General features: G+C 42.7%; 1 protein-coding gene across 11 annotated transcripts in view; it reads right to left on the reverse strand.

The window, feature by feature from the left end:
• Nucleotides 1-7,565: 7,565 nt before the first annotated feature.
• The window catches only part of mast4 (microtubule associated serine/threonine kinase family member 4), a 105,563-nt gene continuing 95,503 nt past the window's right edge, over nucleotides 7,566-17,625 (reverse strand). For 10 of the 11 annotated variants that reach the window (XM_015032059.1, XM_015032060.1, XM_015032061.1 and 7 more), the window contains 9 exons: nucleotides 17,048-17,157; nucleotides 16,342-16,463; nucleotides 15,595-15,809; nucleotides 14,660-14,860; nucleotides 14,052-14,278; nucleotides 13,818-13,940; nucleotides 13,061-13,197; nucleotides 11,390-11,574; nucleotides 7,566-11,295 (listed from right to left, as the gene is read on the reverse strand). In XM_015032059.1, the coding sequence (XP_014887545.1) occupies nucleotides 7,847-11,295; nucleotides 11,390-11,574; nucleotides 13,061-13,197; nucleotides 13,818-13,940; nucleotides 14,052-14,278; nucleotides 14,660-14,860; nucleotides 15,595-15,809; nucleotides 16,342-16,463; nucleotides 17,048-17,157 (4,769 nt within the window). In that variant the 3' untranslated portion in view covers nucleotides 7,566-7,846. The remainder of the gene's footprint in view (nucleotides 11,296-11,389; nucleotides 11,575-13,060; nucleotides 13,198-13,817; nucleotides 13,941-14,051; nucleotides 14,279-14,659; nucleotides 14,861-15,594; nucleotides 15,810-16,341; nucleotides 16,464-17,047; nucleotides 17,158-17,625) is intronic. The other variant, XM_015032062.1, reaches the window with a different exon arrangement.

Consider the following 17,625-nt stretch of genomic DNA (forward strand, 5'->3'; position numbering starts at 1 on the left):
GTTTAGCCTGCAGGGTGAACTTTGAGGTCAGGCCAAAGTGTAAGATAGAGGAGGCTGTTCAAAGGGATCACTTTGCCAGTCTTATCTCCTTGGAGTTTCCCTTCAGCTCTCTGGAGTGTTTTTATGAGCTTTCTCCTGATTGTTTCAGTCTTGGTTGTATAATTTGAGAGAAATGAGCACATCTAAGTGCCAATAAAAAAAACAAAAATAAAAAAAACATCTGAATCTTGCGAAGGGCTTAAGTCTGTGGTTTTCGAACCGTTTTTATGACTAGCATCAACTTATTAGCACAAAGGTAGCCCCTAAACAGCAGATACTTTTGAGAATTGTGCAGCAAAACTAATATGCTGTTCATTAATATTATCATTCAATGTAACTTATGTACAACACTATTCAGTAAACTTGCCACTTCTTTCTTAGAATTTAAAACCATTGATATCCAAGCTAGCTTGTAACGCTAATAACAGCTAACTTGGTTTACCAATGTTTTACTGATGAGAAACACTGTTTCTATTTAATTACACGACTTTCCCAGTGTGGTTGACTTTTTATTAGCCATTACACTGAGGTTATGGTACATACATAAAATGGCTGTCTTTAAAAAAAAAAAAAAAAACATGCTTCATTCAAAAAATTGGAGTAAATTGTATTTTTTCCCCAGAAAAATTCTAAGACTAATCTAAAAGTTTCTGCGTTTTTAGCCGGAAGTTTACGCCTCCTTTTTTCTTTTTATCGACAATGGCTTTAATGTGCCGTCGTATCTCACACACACGCACACACGCGCATACATACACACACACCCTACTTTTAAAAGTGCAAATGAAAACGAAGTGCTGAAAATTAAAATCAGTGGCCATGAACGCCCCACCCCTCCAGTAAAACCATAGCTGAGCCACTGATTTGGATTCATATATTCCTTCTACATATCGAGCACCACGCCCCGAAAGAAACACACACACACACACACACACACACACTGACATCATCTCCCCGTTTAAACACTGAGATGAAATCAATGGGAAATATAAGACAGCGTGCAGAAACGACACTGTGTGTCTGAGCTCTTAGCTTGTCTTAGCATCTCGAATCGACAAAAAGGAACCACAATATCATTGACTCCAACTTCATCCTCTCATTTCACCGCACAGGCCGTGATGGTTTTAGTCATTGTGCTCATTTTCTTTGTGCCACACACGCAGGCACCTCGAGAGGCTTCCAATTAAACCTTAGTTGCATGAGAATCAGGTTTTTACGTCTCTAATTGTTGCAACACTTGCACTTCCACGATTTCTGAAAATAAAACGGCCTTTTATTGGTCTCCCACCCGGTTTATACCCTGCCGAATGTTGACTCTTGCGCTTACTCGCCCACTTTCAACCGGTCACCACCCACCCACACACACACACACGTATACAAACACACACACACATAAACACTTTATTTTTCCATGTTTAAATTGCACCGCCATGCACAAAAGGACTGGATCAACAAACCGAAATATGTTTCAGAAAGTACACAAACACAGATCGCATGACATGCAGGCTGGGCACAGGACATGCAGAAGAGTTTTATTGCGTAATCATAAAGGATGTTTACCACGTTCCTGAAAAACGTACATTAAATCTCCGGGACCGCACGAGCCTTTAATGAGCGGAGTCAGGAGAGTGGAATTCATGCGGCAGAAACTGAAGCATATGACCTGTTGAAATGCAAATGGGGCTCTGGAACTGCAAAAGCAGCGCTGCAGTTCCTCAAACGGAAGTACATTCTAATTTTTATTCATTATTTTTCGAGCGCGAGAGCCGACAAACTCCTATAGAAAGCGTGGCCCTCCTCTTCCACCATCTCCTCCTGTCCCTCCCGCGCGCACGACGAGCCCAGTGGCTGTGGGCTCGCGCTCGGCCGGCAGCCATCGCTTGCAACATGAGATATGAGAGCAGGGCTGGAGATTTTGGCTTCTCCCCAAGTCACAGAATGTACTCAAACAAATTCCAGCAGCAAAGTTAATACAGGCCAGAGTGGATTTATCTGCGCGTCTCCGATTGCAGGAGGGGCGCACGGGAACAGGGAGTCTTCCCACCGCTGTTTTCACTGTCTCTGTTTGTACGACTCTCACTCGCCTTTTTCACCCCACCTCACTGTTCTTTAGTTGCATTGAGAGGGGGAAAAAAGTTTGGGAATGCTGCGACTTTTTTTTCCCCTCTTCCTTTTTAACTTATATCCAACAACAGATCCAAACTGTTAATTAGGAGCATTGTCAAAACATGTTATCCCCTAGAGGCAGAAGTTGGCTGACTTTATCAACTTTCACCTTTGTACCACCTTCACATGAGTTTGTTGTTAAAATCTCTACATTCAGTCGGGACTGCATACAAACCCAGCCCAACGCGCAGGCAAAGTAAGCAGCAGACCTCCACACCAGTAGGGGGCGTAAAGTAAACAACTTTACTTGTTTTGGAAGCCACATCAATATTAAGCAAAAAATAAAAAAAAAATGTAATAGTATAATATATACTGAAAAATGTACACTTTTTACTGAATGATTTTAATATGTACAGTTGAAACATCAAAATGTTTTTGGTTATTATTTCTTAAGTTTCTTAATACAGTTTGATATGATTTTGACTCATTCCTCCAAATAGAACTGGTTTAACCGGGTCAGGTCTAAAGGTTGCCTTGCTCACGTTTGGTTTTTAGCTGAACTAAGATCAGAAATGTGAGATGACCAGTCCAAAACTTCCACATTGTTCTCATTAAACATATCAGTTTGGGCTCATTTTCCATTTAAAACGTCCATTCGAGCTCAAGGTTCGACTTTATCGCTTCAGTATTTCCACATAATGTTGTTCCCTCATATTTCGTGAAGAGCACCAATTCTTCCTGCAGCAAAGTCACCTCCCGCTGTACTTCAGTCTCCAAAAATAGAATGTGTCTCTATGTCCCTTTTCAAACTTAAAAAAAATGATTTTTCTGTTTGGAATAATGGCTTTGTGGACTGGTATATAACACTGTTTTGTTAATGTCTTCCAAAAAAAACAAGAAGCTCTAGGTTTTGCGCTCATCTGGTCGACCAATCAGTTTCTGCGGTGCAGCCAAAGTTAAGAACAGAAACGGCCTCAGATAGATGGAACGACTCTAAGAACTGTTCTTGTGGTCTGAGAGAATCCAATGATGCGTCACAATTTTTGTACGCTTACCACTAACACCTCAAGGTTTTTTCATCTCACCATTTGCTGCATGCTTGTGGTTAAGATGGCAAAGCACAAAAGTACCAAAAGGCATTAGGTGTGGCTGGGAATCTTGTGTTCTGGTCGGAGGGCGCGTCCTAATCTAACCCAGCTAACCTGTGTAAACAGTGAACTACATGTAAACACTCAGCGTGGGGGTGGGGGGTGGGGGGCAAGATCACTACACCGAGTTCTGGTTTCTGCGTTTTGTGTGCTCACATTAAACAACGCAGCGGGACGTTGACAACGTCTGTCAGGTGTGTTCACTCAGCATCCAGCTGTGAACATAATAGAACATCTGGGAAAATATTTGGAAAGTCTTCCAACTAAATCCAACTCGGATTGAGTCGTTTTTTTGCAAAAGAATGTGGAACATTCCAGTCTCTAGATAAAGCGAAGCTGACGGAGATGCACCGGGACATGTTTTTATGAAAAGTGGATTTTTGCCCTATTTTTCCTACTGCAATCTCTTTTGCATATTGCAAGCATAGGCAAAAGAGAGTCCTCCTTACAATGAGAGCGTAAAGCAGAGTTAAAGTGGTGGGATTTATCTGTGGCAGTGTGCTCACATCAGAGTAAGTAATACTGAACGCTACAAGCTTTTACCACCAGACTTCCTTACCGTTTCTACCCTTTATGATGCATCTGATTCTGTGTGCAGACTTGAATATCCCTCCTCCTTCACACCCCACTGTATCAATACCAACGCACGCTGTGAGGTCACATTATCAGTATCGATCCGCTTTCAGAAACCATATCAGAAACCTTCCACTCGCTGGTTCAGGCTTATGACGACCATCAATTGAATAATTTATCATTTCATTCCTCTAAAGTGGCAGCGAGGCCCCACGGAGAGATGAAACGTGACGTGGAGATCCGAGGCTGCTTTTGCAGATTTAGGAGAATAAAAGATGGCCGCCGGAGAAAGAAGTCCTTCTGATGAGGACAGAACGTTCGCTTTGCTTTCTGTAAGTGTTGTGGGGAAGCAGGGGAGACGTTCTCTGCAATCAGCACATGAACAAGGCTAACTTTGATTTACTTGACGGCGCTCCTCCGAAGACAGAAGGCCGCAACGGGGATGACAACAGAAGCGAGGACAATGCTGAGGGAGGCAAACTGCTTTGTGATGGAAGTGTGGGTATAATGGTGACATCATATGATATACATATTTTTTTCTTATCCTCCCTCTCCCCCTGAGTAAGGCTCAATAAGATAAACTTACTCTCAGTTATAAAATATTACATTTGACATTAAAACATAGGATTGTGGGACTTAATATCATTTTATTGTGCTGCATACAGTTTGAGAAATGAGTGAGGGAAGCTACTGGAAATATGCTGCGTTATAAGACTTCATTTTCCCTGCAGCTTCTCTCTGTACATGTTGCATAACAGGAGACCTACTTTAACTTCTCCCGCCCTGGCACAGGAGTAGAAAGATACTGCCCCCTACTGGCACTGCAGTATCGTTTGACCCATTTTATTTATTGCAGATTTATAGGATTTAAACCCTTCGGTACAGTTGTTGGATGAAATAAATCCCCTGGTTGAAACAGGAAGTGTGGGCTGCTGGGATACATGACATATGTGTTAGGGTGAGACACCAAAACTGAACAGCAACTATTGGTTCATATAGAGCTGAAATATAAACCACTGCGTGACTTTAAATTAGACTGAAACTTCTCTTTTTATTCAGTTAGGGTGTAAAATAAAAAGTGTGCTGCCAAAAAAAAAAAAGAAAAAAAAAAGAGAGGACAAAGTTGTGTTTACAAATTACCTGTCATGGGTCAATTAAGAAAGAAAAAAGAAAAAAAAGTCTTGGGATAAGACCAAGTTTCTTCTTGTGTTTTGGATGAGAAGAAAAAAATACTAAAATGAGAGAAAATATTTTTTCTTTTTCCCTTTGAGGCCGAAGTACGCACACACAAAAACAATACTTGGAAAAATCTCCAAAGATGTTTTTTTTGTTTGTTTAAATCTTTTTTTGCATGTTGGATGAAGAAAAAAAAGCCTTAAACACCATAACAGAAAATATTTTTTTTACTTGCCCTACGCAAAGAAACCCCCCAAAAAACTTCACTCTAATGGTTGTTGAAATATATTTCATATTAGATAATTTTTTTTTGCTCTGAATCAAAAATATGTTTCATGAGGGGCAAGAAAAAGCAATAAAAACATAAAATAAAATAAAAACATTTTAATGTAGATTTTTATACTTACAAATGACTCCAAAACATAAGATTCAAGTCAACTTTCAACTCAAAATAATTTCTTTTTGTTAGACTCAGAAAATGGGTCTTCAAAAATGTTTTTTTTTTGCTCTTCTCCACCTTTTAGGTCACCTGTGTAGCCCCGAATTAAAGTGGACTATTAAATTCAGCTTTTCGTTGGATCTTTCTGTGATCAAAACAAAGATACTTCCGTTGCGCTGCTAAGGGAACAACTTTCTAAACTCATACTGAGGACATTTAATGCATCTTGGATAAGTGTCAACTTTGCATTTTCACTCAAGTTTCACAAAAATGTAAGCAAAACATGCGTCTTTACAGAAATCGGCACACATAAGAAAACCAAATGGAGACAAAACGGATCATTTAGAATCTCATTTTATTTTCAGTATTACGCAACATTAGAAGTATAAATATCTGTTAATATACAACATCTATGACATCCATAGAGCTTTTCTTGGGCAAAATACAAAAACGCAAAACACTTTTATTGCACATTTTCTAAAAGACAAACCATAGAGAGCGAGTTCACCTAATACCAGTGTTGCACAGAGAAACTAAGGGACCTGAAGGGACAAGCAGACGAGAAGAACTGGACGCATAAAGAACACTGATTACCGCACAAACGAATATCCTGCTGGCAGGGGAGCAAGGGTCTCACATGGCTATCAGCAACATCATCTGAGACACAGAATACAGATTTGGCAAATTAACAATATACAAAATATACATCCATGAGGCTTTGTAAACAAACACTGAATGTGCTTTTAGACGTCTGTCGCCTTGAGAACATAGACGGGGAGACGGGGAAATGAAAACGAGGTGTCGGCTCTACTTTTAGCTCCTAATTTATAATCAACTCGGTGATCAAACATTTAAGGTGCAGCTTCTTACAACAGCTTTACGATATCTAATGCGAGGAAAACATCTGATTGGCTCACGATAACATCCCTATAGTCAATTAATTACTGCAGACGGTGTGGAACATTTAGATATGCTTTGTGTCAAGGTAAATTTATAGGTTTTATATGAGTGGTAGAGATAAAAAAAACAACAATAAATCAGTATATACTGCTAAGAATAATGTCCTAAGCTAATTTCAGTTTGCCGTACAGGGTTTGTCATTTAATGGCATGAATAATCAAAGAGTGAATAAGGATACATGACAGCCTGTAGGTGTGGTACAGAGTAGTTTTGCACGCCATGGACATAAACTAATGCTAACACTCTTTTACCACGTTAAGGTGAAGCTAAAGGTTGACCAAAGACAGCACAGACACCCTGACAGCGAAACAGTTGAACACCGACCCTTTCAGATGGCACATTCCTCGTGTGGTCGAGCAAAAGTCCTCGACATGAAAACCCCTGAAGGATTTAAATCAACACAAGCGCTCGTTTACTCCTTCAAATTGAACAATCGCTTAGCATTCTTCAAAACTGCAAGTTATCCTGCAAACACGCCAAACTAACGATAGAGACATTCTTAGGAAACGCTGATAGCCCTCACAGTTTAATATATATTTATATTTATTTATAATGCTACATTTAAAAGAAATAGCCCAGTTTAGCTCCTCAAACTTTGTCCCTCTTCAAGTCAGTTTTGAAACACGGCAGACGTCAGAGAGGATGAGACTTCAGACCACAGAGCAGAACGTCTTCATGTCGAGCAATACAAACATAATACGGCAAAATCTTTACATATAATACAATCATTGTAAGCCCATGTTCCCCCCCACCCCTTTTGTTTTACAGTATATTATTTACACCATATTGCATAAAAATCAGAACTATATATGTACAGATGTCAAAGGAATGTGAATAAGCAACTCCTTGCTAAGAACAGCAAGAGGTTTTATTTCCCCACATGTCTAAGGCCCCTTCACTATGAACCAGAACATGATTCTGTATTTTAATGTTTTAGGTGAACAAGCACCCGCTGATCGACAAACTTGAATCAAGCGGATCATACCAGGCAGAAAAAAAAACAAAAAAAACAAAAAAAAACACCGGTAGCTAAACTGCTTAGTAAAATCATGTGGTCTACTGCATTAAAAAGACCTCGGCATCGGGTCCTCCGAGTCCACAAGTAAAAGTGCAATTCGAAATCTTTTATGGCACTGACTCTTCATCTCTTCATCACATTACAGCCTCTGATGTACTGATTGCACAAAGCCTTTGGTGAGGAAAACAAACAAACCTTCACACATTCATTTGACTTGAGAGAAAAACACCAATGTCATCAGCAAATTAAGAGATGTCAACACCTGAATCGGCATGTAACAGCTTGGCCGGTCCTCAAGTAAACCCCTCCCGCCCCTCCCAAAAAAAAGAAAGAAAAAAAAAAAAGAAGGCATGATGATGCTGACAAATCATTTGAACTTGCTTTGTGTTTTTACTTCTTGTTACTGGAGTTACGGGGTAAATCCTTCTGCTGCTTGCACCTGCTACCGTCCTTATCTGAAGTCTCTTTGAGCGTAGAGGGAGAAACCCGGGATGAGTCCCTTTTTGTGGTTTTCTGCGCAGACGTGACCTCTAGAACAGCGTCTTTTTTCTTCCTGTCCGCCTGCTCCTTCCGGCCGGACGAGAGCTGCTTGTCAAGGGGGGTTGTGTTTTGAGCGTCCGGAGGCTTGTGACCGTCTTGTTTGAGCGCGTCCTTAGACCCCTTGACCACAGGCTCGCACTTGACCTTGTCTAAGGCGTCTCCTTGGCTCGCCAAGCACGTGTCCTTTTTCACTGCAGGCTTTGGCAGCACCAGTGGAGGGTTGGGAGGAGGGCTAACCTCTGACGACTGCTGAAGTGAAGGGAGAGGCAAGATTCGACCTTTTGGTTTAGAATCAGGGTGAGGCTGGCTTTTGGGTGAACGATCTTTTGGTTTTGCATCCAGATTTTGTTTGATAAGAGAAATTGACGATGCGGTTTTAGGAGGCAGGGGTTTTGGCTTTGTGTCTGGGCTGTCTTTTATGGTAAAAGAACCGTTGGGTTGGGTCACCTTTTGCTTGGGTGACTGTGTTGGCTGAGGTGGTTCTTCCAGCTTCGTGCCACACCCGACGGACAATGAAACCTCTCCACGTTTAATGTCTTTAGTTGCTTGAACATTTGTAGTGTTGCCTCTAGATTCCTTAGGGTGTTTTGTGCTTGGGATTGGAGGAGTTGTAATGTGAGACTTTACTTCAGGTGGATTTGAATCCTTCATAGATGCAAAACCTTCAGTTAGGGGTTCAGGCCTCGATTTACCTTTAGGACTCGAAGCATTTTCATTCGTAGGTGAAACTTTGAGTTTCGCAGGCTGGACCGCAGTGCTTTCCTTTGCTCCCTTCTTGAACTCTGAATCCGATGGTTTGTGCTGTGCTTTTTCAGCTGGACAGTGTTTAGAGGATTGCCCAACATCTTTCAAACACACAGAGTTCTTTGACGAGATTGTAGGAAGTTGTTTCTTCAGGAACATGTCCTGTGAGTCATCAGCAGGTGCGGAGTTAGTTTTTCTGTCCACATTTATGTTCTCTTTTGTTGCAAGATTGAAGGAAGTGTTTGTGATTTGCTCCATTTTGGAGGCGCCCGTATTGATTTCAGAGCTCGCTATGTTCGTTCCTCTGCTAGGCAGCGCCGCGTCAGCAGATGTTCCGCAGGTGACTTCAGGATTTAAACAGCTGGATTTATTATCACACTCGGAAGATATTGCTGATGTTGTGACAGGAACTCTTGCCTGTGCGTCTGAGGAACAGATGTTGAGTGGTTGCTGTTTAGAAAGCACATTCTCTGGAGTGAGCTCAGGAGCGAGGACGTTCTGTACTTGCCCCGAGCTAACAGCGGATATTGGTTTCTCAGCACTCTGATGCTGACCCGTATCCAAACCACAGTTTGTGCTCTGCCTTCGTGGCCTTTCATTACCAGCCACCTCAACATGTGAAGGAGTTGTGCTGTTTACCTCTAGCCTCGCTGAACTCAAAGATGACACAGTTTCTGACCCGTTTTGATTTGGTGATGCGGTATTTGGCGAAACTTCCTCTTGCTCCGCTTCGTCCTCCTGATCTTCGTTGCTCACTTCCCGTATAGAGGGTGTTTTCCCGCTGGAGGAGAAGTGGGAGGTGTGTCTGGGGCCTCTGAGGTCATGAACTAAAGATGATGAGGCCTTTACACCGGCACGGCCATCTTGTTTGACTCCTGAAGGCTTTAATGAGTCTCTGTGTCTGTCTTGTGTCTTGTCAACGATTGAAGCAATTTTAACGTCTGCTGCTGCAGTATTCGGCTGCTCTTTGGAGACAACTCCGCTGGTTACAGGCGAAACAACTTCATTACTTGGCAAGCAGGTCAGAGAGGTTTTCACCTTATCAGCCTTCAGTTGGGGGACGGTGATCTGTCTATCAGTTGGACTTTTGAGGCGTACCGATGGACTCAGAGAGAGAGTGTCGCTGGTGTGGTCTGCAATTTTGGACAGGCAGCTCTCGGTTTTGGAAAACCTCGGCCCTGAAAGCAGAGCAATGTCCAGAGTCCCCTCCAGGGGCTTAAGTGAGGAGACGTGGCGTCCCTCGAGTTTGTACTCTGATGAAGTCTTCCTCAGTGCAGACTCGGCAGAGGAAATGAGCTGGAGTTTCTCCACGGCGCTCCCTTCCCTCCCCGAATAAAGCTTGGGGGTTAGACCTTCGGGATTTGAGTGAACGCTGCCCTTCATGTGGTCATGAGACACGACTGTGTCCAGCTGGAGGCTCTTGGACCTCATGGAGCCAAAGTGAAGGTTCTCGTGGAGGCCGGAGGACAGCCGACACAAGCAGTCCTCTCTGTCTTCAAACGACAGCCTCTTCCTGGTGAACTCTATGCTTGGAGCTTTGAAGTCCAGTCTGTCGGGCTTCGCTGCGTCTTTCCCCTGGCGTGTGAGCTGCCGCTCCGCGTGGGGAGTGCAGGGAGATGACCGGGTGCTTCCTTCGCCTTCACAGCTGGCACCTGACGCTTCGGCAAAGCCCTCAGAGACCCGTGTGGAGAGTTTTTTGTAGAGGACATCTTTAAGCGTTGTGCTTACAGCTTTAATCTCCAGACCAGACTCTGGGCTGCTCTGGGGTTTGCTCTGGTTTGGAAAAAGGAAACTTTCATCCTTCTCATCGCCACATGGAGGTAATGAGTCAGATTCAAGCAGAGCATCTTGCTTCTGCAGAGACTCCCTCCTCTCTGACCAGTCCTGCCTTTTAACCACCATCTTGAATTTCAGTTTCTCCTTGTCAAGCTCCTCCAAAGACTCCTGTCGGCCTACCTTACGACCAATGGGCCTCTTTAAGCAGCCTTGCTCAACGGGCCGCAGGCGATTGACGGGCAGCGGCTCGCTAGCCGTTTCGTCCACGCTCTGCAGGGTAGTGTGATCTCGTTCAGAAGCTCTCACCTCCTCGTCCTGAACCTCCTCCTGGGTGACTTCCAAGCTGTGTTTTCTGGTACAAAGGTGCTTCTTCTCTCCCACGTAGGACGGGGACAGCTTCTCCTCGGACTGAACGCGCTTCAGCAGGGGTGAGCGAGGAGGCTCTGCATTTTTAGGGCAAGCAATATGGCGGACGATTGTGGGAGGAGAGTGTATTTTGGCCGGGAAAGGTTGTGCCGCCTTTGAAATTGCTACAGGATGTCCACTCAGTAGCGGAGAGGGCGAGCGCTGGGGAGACGTTGGCTGCGGAGTGGGTGAAGGCGTACGGGCCAAAGGAGAGAGGGGGATGCTGCCGGCAGATTTTCGACGCCCCTGTCGGAGCCGCTGATTCGGCAGCTTGGGGCCGAGGCCGTACAACGTGCTAGGACGGATGTGGCCGGAGCCGGCAGGGGAGTTCGGAGCGCTGGAGCTGGGGGAGCTGCTCTGGGAGGAGTTGCCACCTGAAATTCACAAGCACAAGTCACGGTACGCATCAGTAAACGAAAGCCACAAGCAGGTCACGTGTTTGTCAAAAGTTGAGATCAACTCTCCCACCTGACTGGGTGAAATCCGGTGCAGTTCGGAGGGCGGTGGTGGGGGAGCGAGGGGAGAGGCTGTGGGTGGGGGAGCCGGGCAGACTCTCGCCGGACGACAGAGAGTGGTTCAGGGAGGAGAAACTGCGGCTCGTGTGGAGCAGAGGAGAAGGCTGCATGGCGAAACGTTTGAAAAGGGAGCGGCGCCTGAAAAAACAAAAACAAAACAAAAACTAAGAATAACGCATCGTTCTTATGAAAACTTCATGAGGATGCTTCATAAAAGCAGAGATGGGTCAATAATATATATTTAGACCCTCAGTATCAGTCTACTTTATAGAAGTCAACACAAAAAACAGCTATGAGCAGGAATCAATAGTGTTAATTAAAATTAGAATTTCAATTTGCTGAATCAATTCAAAGTAGTGTATAATAAGTGGGAAAAAATGACAAGACTTGACATTTTTTACAAAAATCTGAAAAAGCGTGCTGTACATTTGAATTCACTGTAATAACACAACATAAAATCAACTTCTTTCAGGGTATGGTACAACATCAAAGGCACCTGGTCAGATATGTGTAGATGGGTGGAGTTTCAGTAAATACAGAGTAATCCTTTAAGAAAGGTAGAATGTAAAAAAAAGACTTAAGACTTGGGCGAGGTTTCCCTCCTGGCAGGCGAATGACTAAGCTGAAATAAAATGGTTTATATCAAAGCATTTTCATGTGTACGGACTCGAAATTCAACTGAAAATCTACAGCAACACTTGAAAGTTAATATTCACAGATGGAAATTGCTACTATGTAAACAATGGAGGAACCACATTCATCTATTAAATGAATAGAGGTTCAAAAACCTGCAGCTGTGAAGGCCTTGTAAGCATTTCATTCAAAAAGCCTGGAACGGGAACTGCTCTAAGTAAATAAACAGTCTTTAGAATCCACAGTGAATAAATATTAAACCCAGTAATTAATTTAAATCCAGATACATTAAACATGGTTCTGTCAAATAGATTCTGCTCAATAAAAACAGTGAGGAAAAAATACCAACTAATTTTGTTGAGCTCGTCAAATCTTTTAAGGCTTGAAACTAAACTTCTTACTTCTTAGTTATTATTACTTTTACCAAAGCAGTCCACAACCTCTGGATGTTTTCCGCTGAAGTTAAGGAAAAGCTTTGTAGACCTGGAAACATTTTGACAATGCAACTAAACACCAACAATTTTTGTACACTTCCAATGTCGGAACATGGTTCATACACGATGCTTATGTTAAATTCTTGAAGGCCAGGGGGAGTTCAAAATTGTAATAAAAAGATTGAAAATATGTCTGTAGGCACTTCTATTAGTGAAATTAGGTGGTTTTGGTTTTAAGACATGGTAAGCAGATTGTATAATCAGTTTTATGTTATTTGTTATTGATATATGTAACAGGTGTCTGTTGTAAATGAGAATGAGTCTAAGAGATTTTCCTGGATAAATAAAGGATTAATAATAATAAAAAAGAAGAAATCAAGGAGCAGCTTCCTGAAGGACAATTACTGGGGAAACAGCAGGATTCTGATTCCTCATCTTAAGCAAAAGCAACATCCACTCACCTTTTATTGCATCTACACTCTCACGGTAGAAACAGTTAATAAGATTCCCAATATAGAGAAAAATAAAATATGTCCAGTTTTATATAAATTATTTACCTTTCTGGTGTCTTCTCCTTTTTGGGCTTCTTTCCACACCTCACCATCTTGCTCCTGTAGCTGTTTCTCCTGGCTGGACCCGTTTTTATTGATGTGTTTTCAAAGGGAGTGGTAGAGATCGCCACTTTGCTTCCACTCTGAAAGAGAAACAAAATTCATGTGAGTAAGATGTGCTTAAAAAATATTTAATTTATATAACCATAGTAGATAGAATATGAATATGTCAGAATGGCCTAGTCAAAGTTCAGATCAAATCAAGACCCAAGACATATTTTCAACATATAGTGTGACATTTTTGTATTATATTTTGACTTTATTGTACTATGTTATACCACCATAAAGAACTTTATTTAGCTTAGAGGTTATTGTAAAGGTCAATAAAAATAAATGTATTATCATCATCTTCATCATCATCATCATCTGATTCCAACTTAATAAATTAATGAAAATATGACCAGATAATAGTTAAAGGTGAGATAATAGTTGAGTGAAATGAAAGGTGTGTTGGTTCAAGGAGACTAGAACAAACAAAAAATAAGCACACCACACTTTTCAGTTTTTTCTTTATTTTGTTTCTGTGTTTTTAAATTGAGGTTGAAGGGAAGCTGCTTATTCTCCCGCAGAAACATTTAATGCAAAACAACTGGAGTTTTTATTACTTTCATTCAGATTCAGCTGATTCGTGGATTAAAGTAAACTGAGCACAAACCCAGCATGTAATGGTACAGCCCCAGTTTAAAGGCACAGTGTTGATTACCTTCAGCAGGAGCTCCACCACTTCTGTGTGGACCAGACCATGAACTGGTTCTCCATTCACGTGAGTAATCAGGTCTCCAGCTTTGAGTCCTGCTTTATGTGCCGGTCCAGCATCTTCTACGTTCTGAAAAAACAACCAGAAATAGTCAAAACAACCATGTTTTCATCTCAAAACTATTTGTTTGTTTTAACAGAACGCCAGCTTAAAAAGTCTGTAGCATGCAACGTTCCTTACCCAGACCATGTGATAGACTGTGTACATGTCGCTGTCGCAGGCGTACACCCTGATTGCCCTCAGCGTGAAGCCAAACTTCTTCCCGGAGCTGTGGATAATGATGGGCTGCCGTGGGTTTGTGGTGCAGAGAGACGAGTCTCTGCTGGGAGACGAGTCTCTGGAGGACGGGTCCGAGGAGAGGGAGTACGGAGAGAGAGGGCTGGCGAGTGGAGACGCCCCAAAGATATCTGGGAAAATAAACAACCACCACCTGAGAGGCTTCTCTTATTTAATCAATCGGACCTAAACCAGGCCTGGAGTTGGTACTGGAGCTGACGCGATGAGGCTAATGGGATTTTCTCTCCCAGCAGCAAGGATCTCTTGCCCCCGCAGGCCTAACTGTGAATTCTGTTCATTATTGGCTTGGACTCGCCTGTTTGCTCACAGTCGGTCTGGAAAATGGATCTCGCAGCAGATGTCAAGCTGGGCCAATTCTGCACAGATCTATAAAGAGCTTTCTCCGAGGCGCTCGGCTCTGATATGATACGTTATAGCTAAGAGCTCACTGTGAGAAATGTGTCTTTGCAGTGGAAACCAGTATTTGATTGTGCACCGTCTCTGTGACTTACCAGCAGGGATCATTAGGGAGAGGGCTCCGGTTGAGACGGACTTGGGAACTCTGGACAAAGGTCTGGTCTTCTCTGCGGCGGCTTCTGGTCGCAGGGAGGGCGTCGGAGGCGCCTGATCTGTGGGGGCCTGGCTGGAGCCGTCAGGGACTTTTACCTCCTCACTTCTGGGCGTCAACTGGTCCAGGTGCTCAGAGAAGCTTCCTAAAAAGTGCAAACAGTTTGCAGACAAAGACATTAAGGAGGTTGCTACTAAAGTGGCATTTGGATGAGGAAAAAAAAGCGACATTTATTGTAGGGGTGGTTAAATCAAAGTTGCTCCTGCTCTTGTTGAGAGAGAGAAAAGATTAATATCTTTTTCATGCTTTAATAGTATGAGACTCAATAATCTATAAGAATAAAAACAGATTGACTCAATTACTAAGGAGTTAAGGATCTACAGCTGAAATGATTAATCATTATTAATTAGTTTAACCACCATTGTGAAAGCAATCATCAACCACTGGACTGGTTTTAGCATCAATAAGGTTGGAGGAAGCAAAGAGATAAAAAACAAAAAACAAAAGGGAACTTGGTACATCAAGCCTGCTCCATTTGATCTTTTTCAGTTTTCTACCTCCGTCGTTGAACATGCTGGTCTTTTGCAAATGTTGCCATCATTTGGAAAATCTTGTTTTCTAAATTCGCTAGGATATGTTGCTTTAATTGTTCAGTTCTCTAATAATTTAATAAGCAGATCTATTAAACTATCCTAAAGAAAAAAAAAAAACTTGCATTATTTTATCTGCTTTCCAGATCAATGATACAAATTAATCAGAAAGTATCTCAAACTAATCAAGTAAAATATTAAAAAGAACAAGCCCCAATACTGAAACCTTTATTTTATCAGAAAACCAAAGTCAGACGTCATGTTTCTGCGCGGCGGCGTTAACTCGTACCAGACAGCGTGGCTCCGCTGTGAGTGCTGCCGGGCGTGACGGCATCAGGCTCGTCCTGTGGCAGCTCTCCGATGGAGAAGGAGACCTTGCTGGGGTCGCTGAGGCCCGAGGTGTCGTCCCCTTCGCTCTCAGCGGAGATGGCGAACTTCGGGAGCAAAGCGGGCCGGGGGACCTGGTTGGTACTGTCCGTGTCTGTCGAGTGGGACAGCGAGGGCCTGGATAAAAGGACAACGGACCCTTATGAGCTAATCAAACAACGCTGGAGAAGATTGTTTACAGGAATTCTGGAGGCTTCACAAACTTAAATTTAAGACTTTCAAAGGCGTTTTTAAGGCCATTATGAGAGGGATTTAAGACCTGTATCTCCTTAGAAATGTACGAACCTAGTCCAGCAATGACTGGCGCAAAAAAGGTTAGCTAGCAAGCTAGATAGCTAGCTAGCATGGGTATGTTAGCATTGAGTTAACAGTAGGTTCAATTATGGACATAATAAATGTATTTATTATTTTATTATCATGTCTTTAGCCTGATAATAAAACACAGTGTAGATGTCTGAGTGTGACTCAAACTTTTGCCCGACAGAAAAGTCCATTTTGTCATGTCCAGACAAAATTTAAGACCTGTGATTAACAAATTAAAAGGTCAACTTAATTTTTAAGATAAGACTTTTTAAAGATGCGCTGATGCAGTCAGTCAGGTGGTGTTTATCTGTTTAAACTCCTTCTGCGCAGATGGAAATACGCCTACATTTCAGCAAAGTCTGGCGTCCAGCTTAGGGAGTCCACAGTGAGCGGGCTCTCACTCTTCTTCTCCTCCGTCTCTCCCTTCTCCTCCAGATGTCCTCGGGACAAATCCAAGCTACTGTAGACCTGACGGTAACAAACAAACAGTTCACTTCATTACTCTCAGGCAAAAAGAATTAAAAAATCTACAACGAAATGCATCAAAAAGTACAACAATCTTTAAGATTAAACAAACAAAGGTGTAATTGTTTGTTACGCAGAGCTTATCGCATCTGACAAATGTGCAGCTGAGGTGAAACCATTCAGAGCGATTCCTCTGAGACGCCGCGCTGCTTTTTGAGACTCGCTGTAATGTTTTTGTTTTGATGTGAGAGGAGTGCTTACTGCAATGCAGCACGACTCCCAGCATGAGGGACTGGACTGTGTGCCGTTCGCACACTACTAGGAAAACAGGTCTGATTTACAAGCAGAAAATCTACGCAGCGAATGTATGAAATAAATGTTCAATACAACGGGGAGGTGGGGGTGGTGGTGGTGGTGGTGTTGGGGGGGGGGGGTTAGTAGAGAACAAGCAGGAATGAAAGCAGGATTTTTAGGTGAAGATTTCTGTGAAACCCCAAAAGGAACGATGGGACAGATGAGGATATCGGCTCATTTACGTTGCCGGTGTGAGACCAGAGCCACGCAAAGATCAGAGATTAAAGAGGCACCTTAGAGAATCTGTGAGAGCAGGAGGAGAACTGCCGCAGCTCCACGTTGAAGTCTTCATCGTTTGTGTCGTCTTCCTCCGTCTCCAGGTGGTGATATCTCTCGGAGCGAGCTGAAAAGGAGGGAGGTTTTAAGCTTAATTCTTTTTCTCCACAGTTTGTTTTTCCTTTCTTACAGGTCATTTATTTGCCAAGGAAAGAACTTGGGTAGAGAGCAGCAGTTTTGATTTCTGTCAGCCACAAAGCCTCGTTTTCAGACGCTAAGCAGAGAGACAGGCAGCAGAGCAAAACAAAGGTTGGCCTTGGCTCGGGTTGTGCTCTTAAATCTCTATTTCTTCGGCTCCCGTTCAGCATTTTCTACCAAGAAATCTTCACGACTTTTCTTAAAATGGATGAGAAATAAAGAAAAGTGAAACTGCAGACTTTTGGACTTGTGGAGCTTCAATCAAATCGGTAACTTCACTAAATAAAAAGCCATCATTAACAAGCTTTTTTAGGACTGTAATTGTGAGTAAGCAAAGTATTGATACTCCAGCCTCAAATTCATGTTTTCTGCCAGTACCGACATGTATTTAGCTTCC

The sequence above is a fragment of the Poecilia latipinna genome, unplaced genomic scaffold, assembly GCF_001443285.1.
Source record: "Poecilia latipinna isolate Pla-1442-1.1 unplaced genomic scaffold, P_latipinna-1.0 Scaffold229, whole genome shotgun sequence".
Taxonomy (NCBI): domain Eukaryota; kingdom Metazoa; phylum Chordata; class Actinopteri; order Cyprinodontiformes; family Poeciliidae; genus Poecilia; species Poecilia latipinna.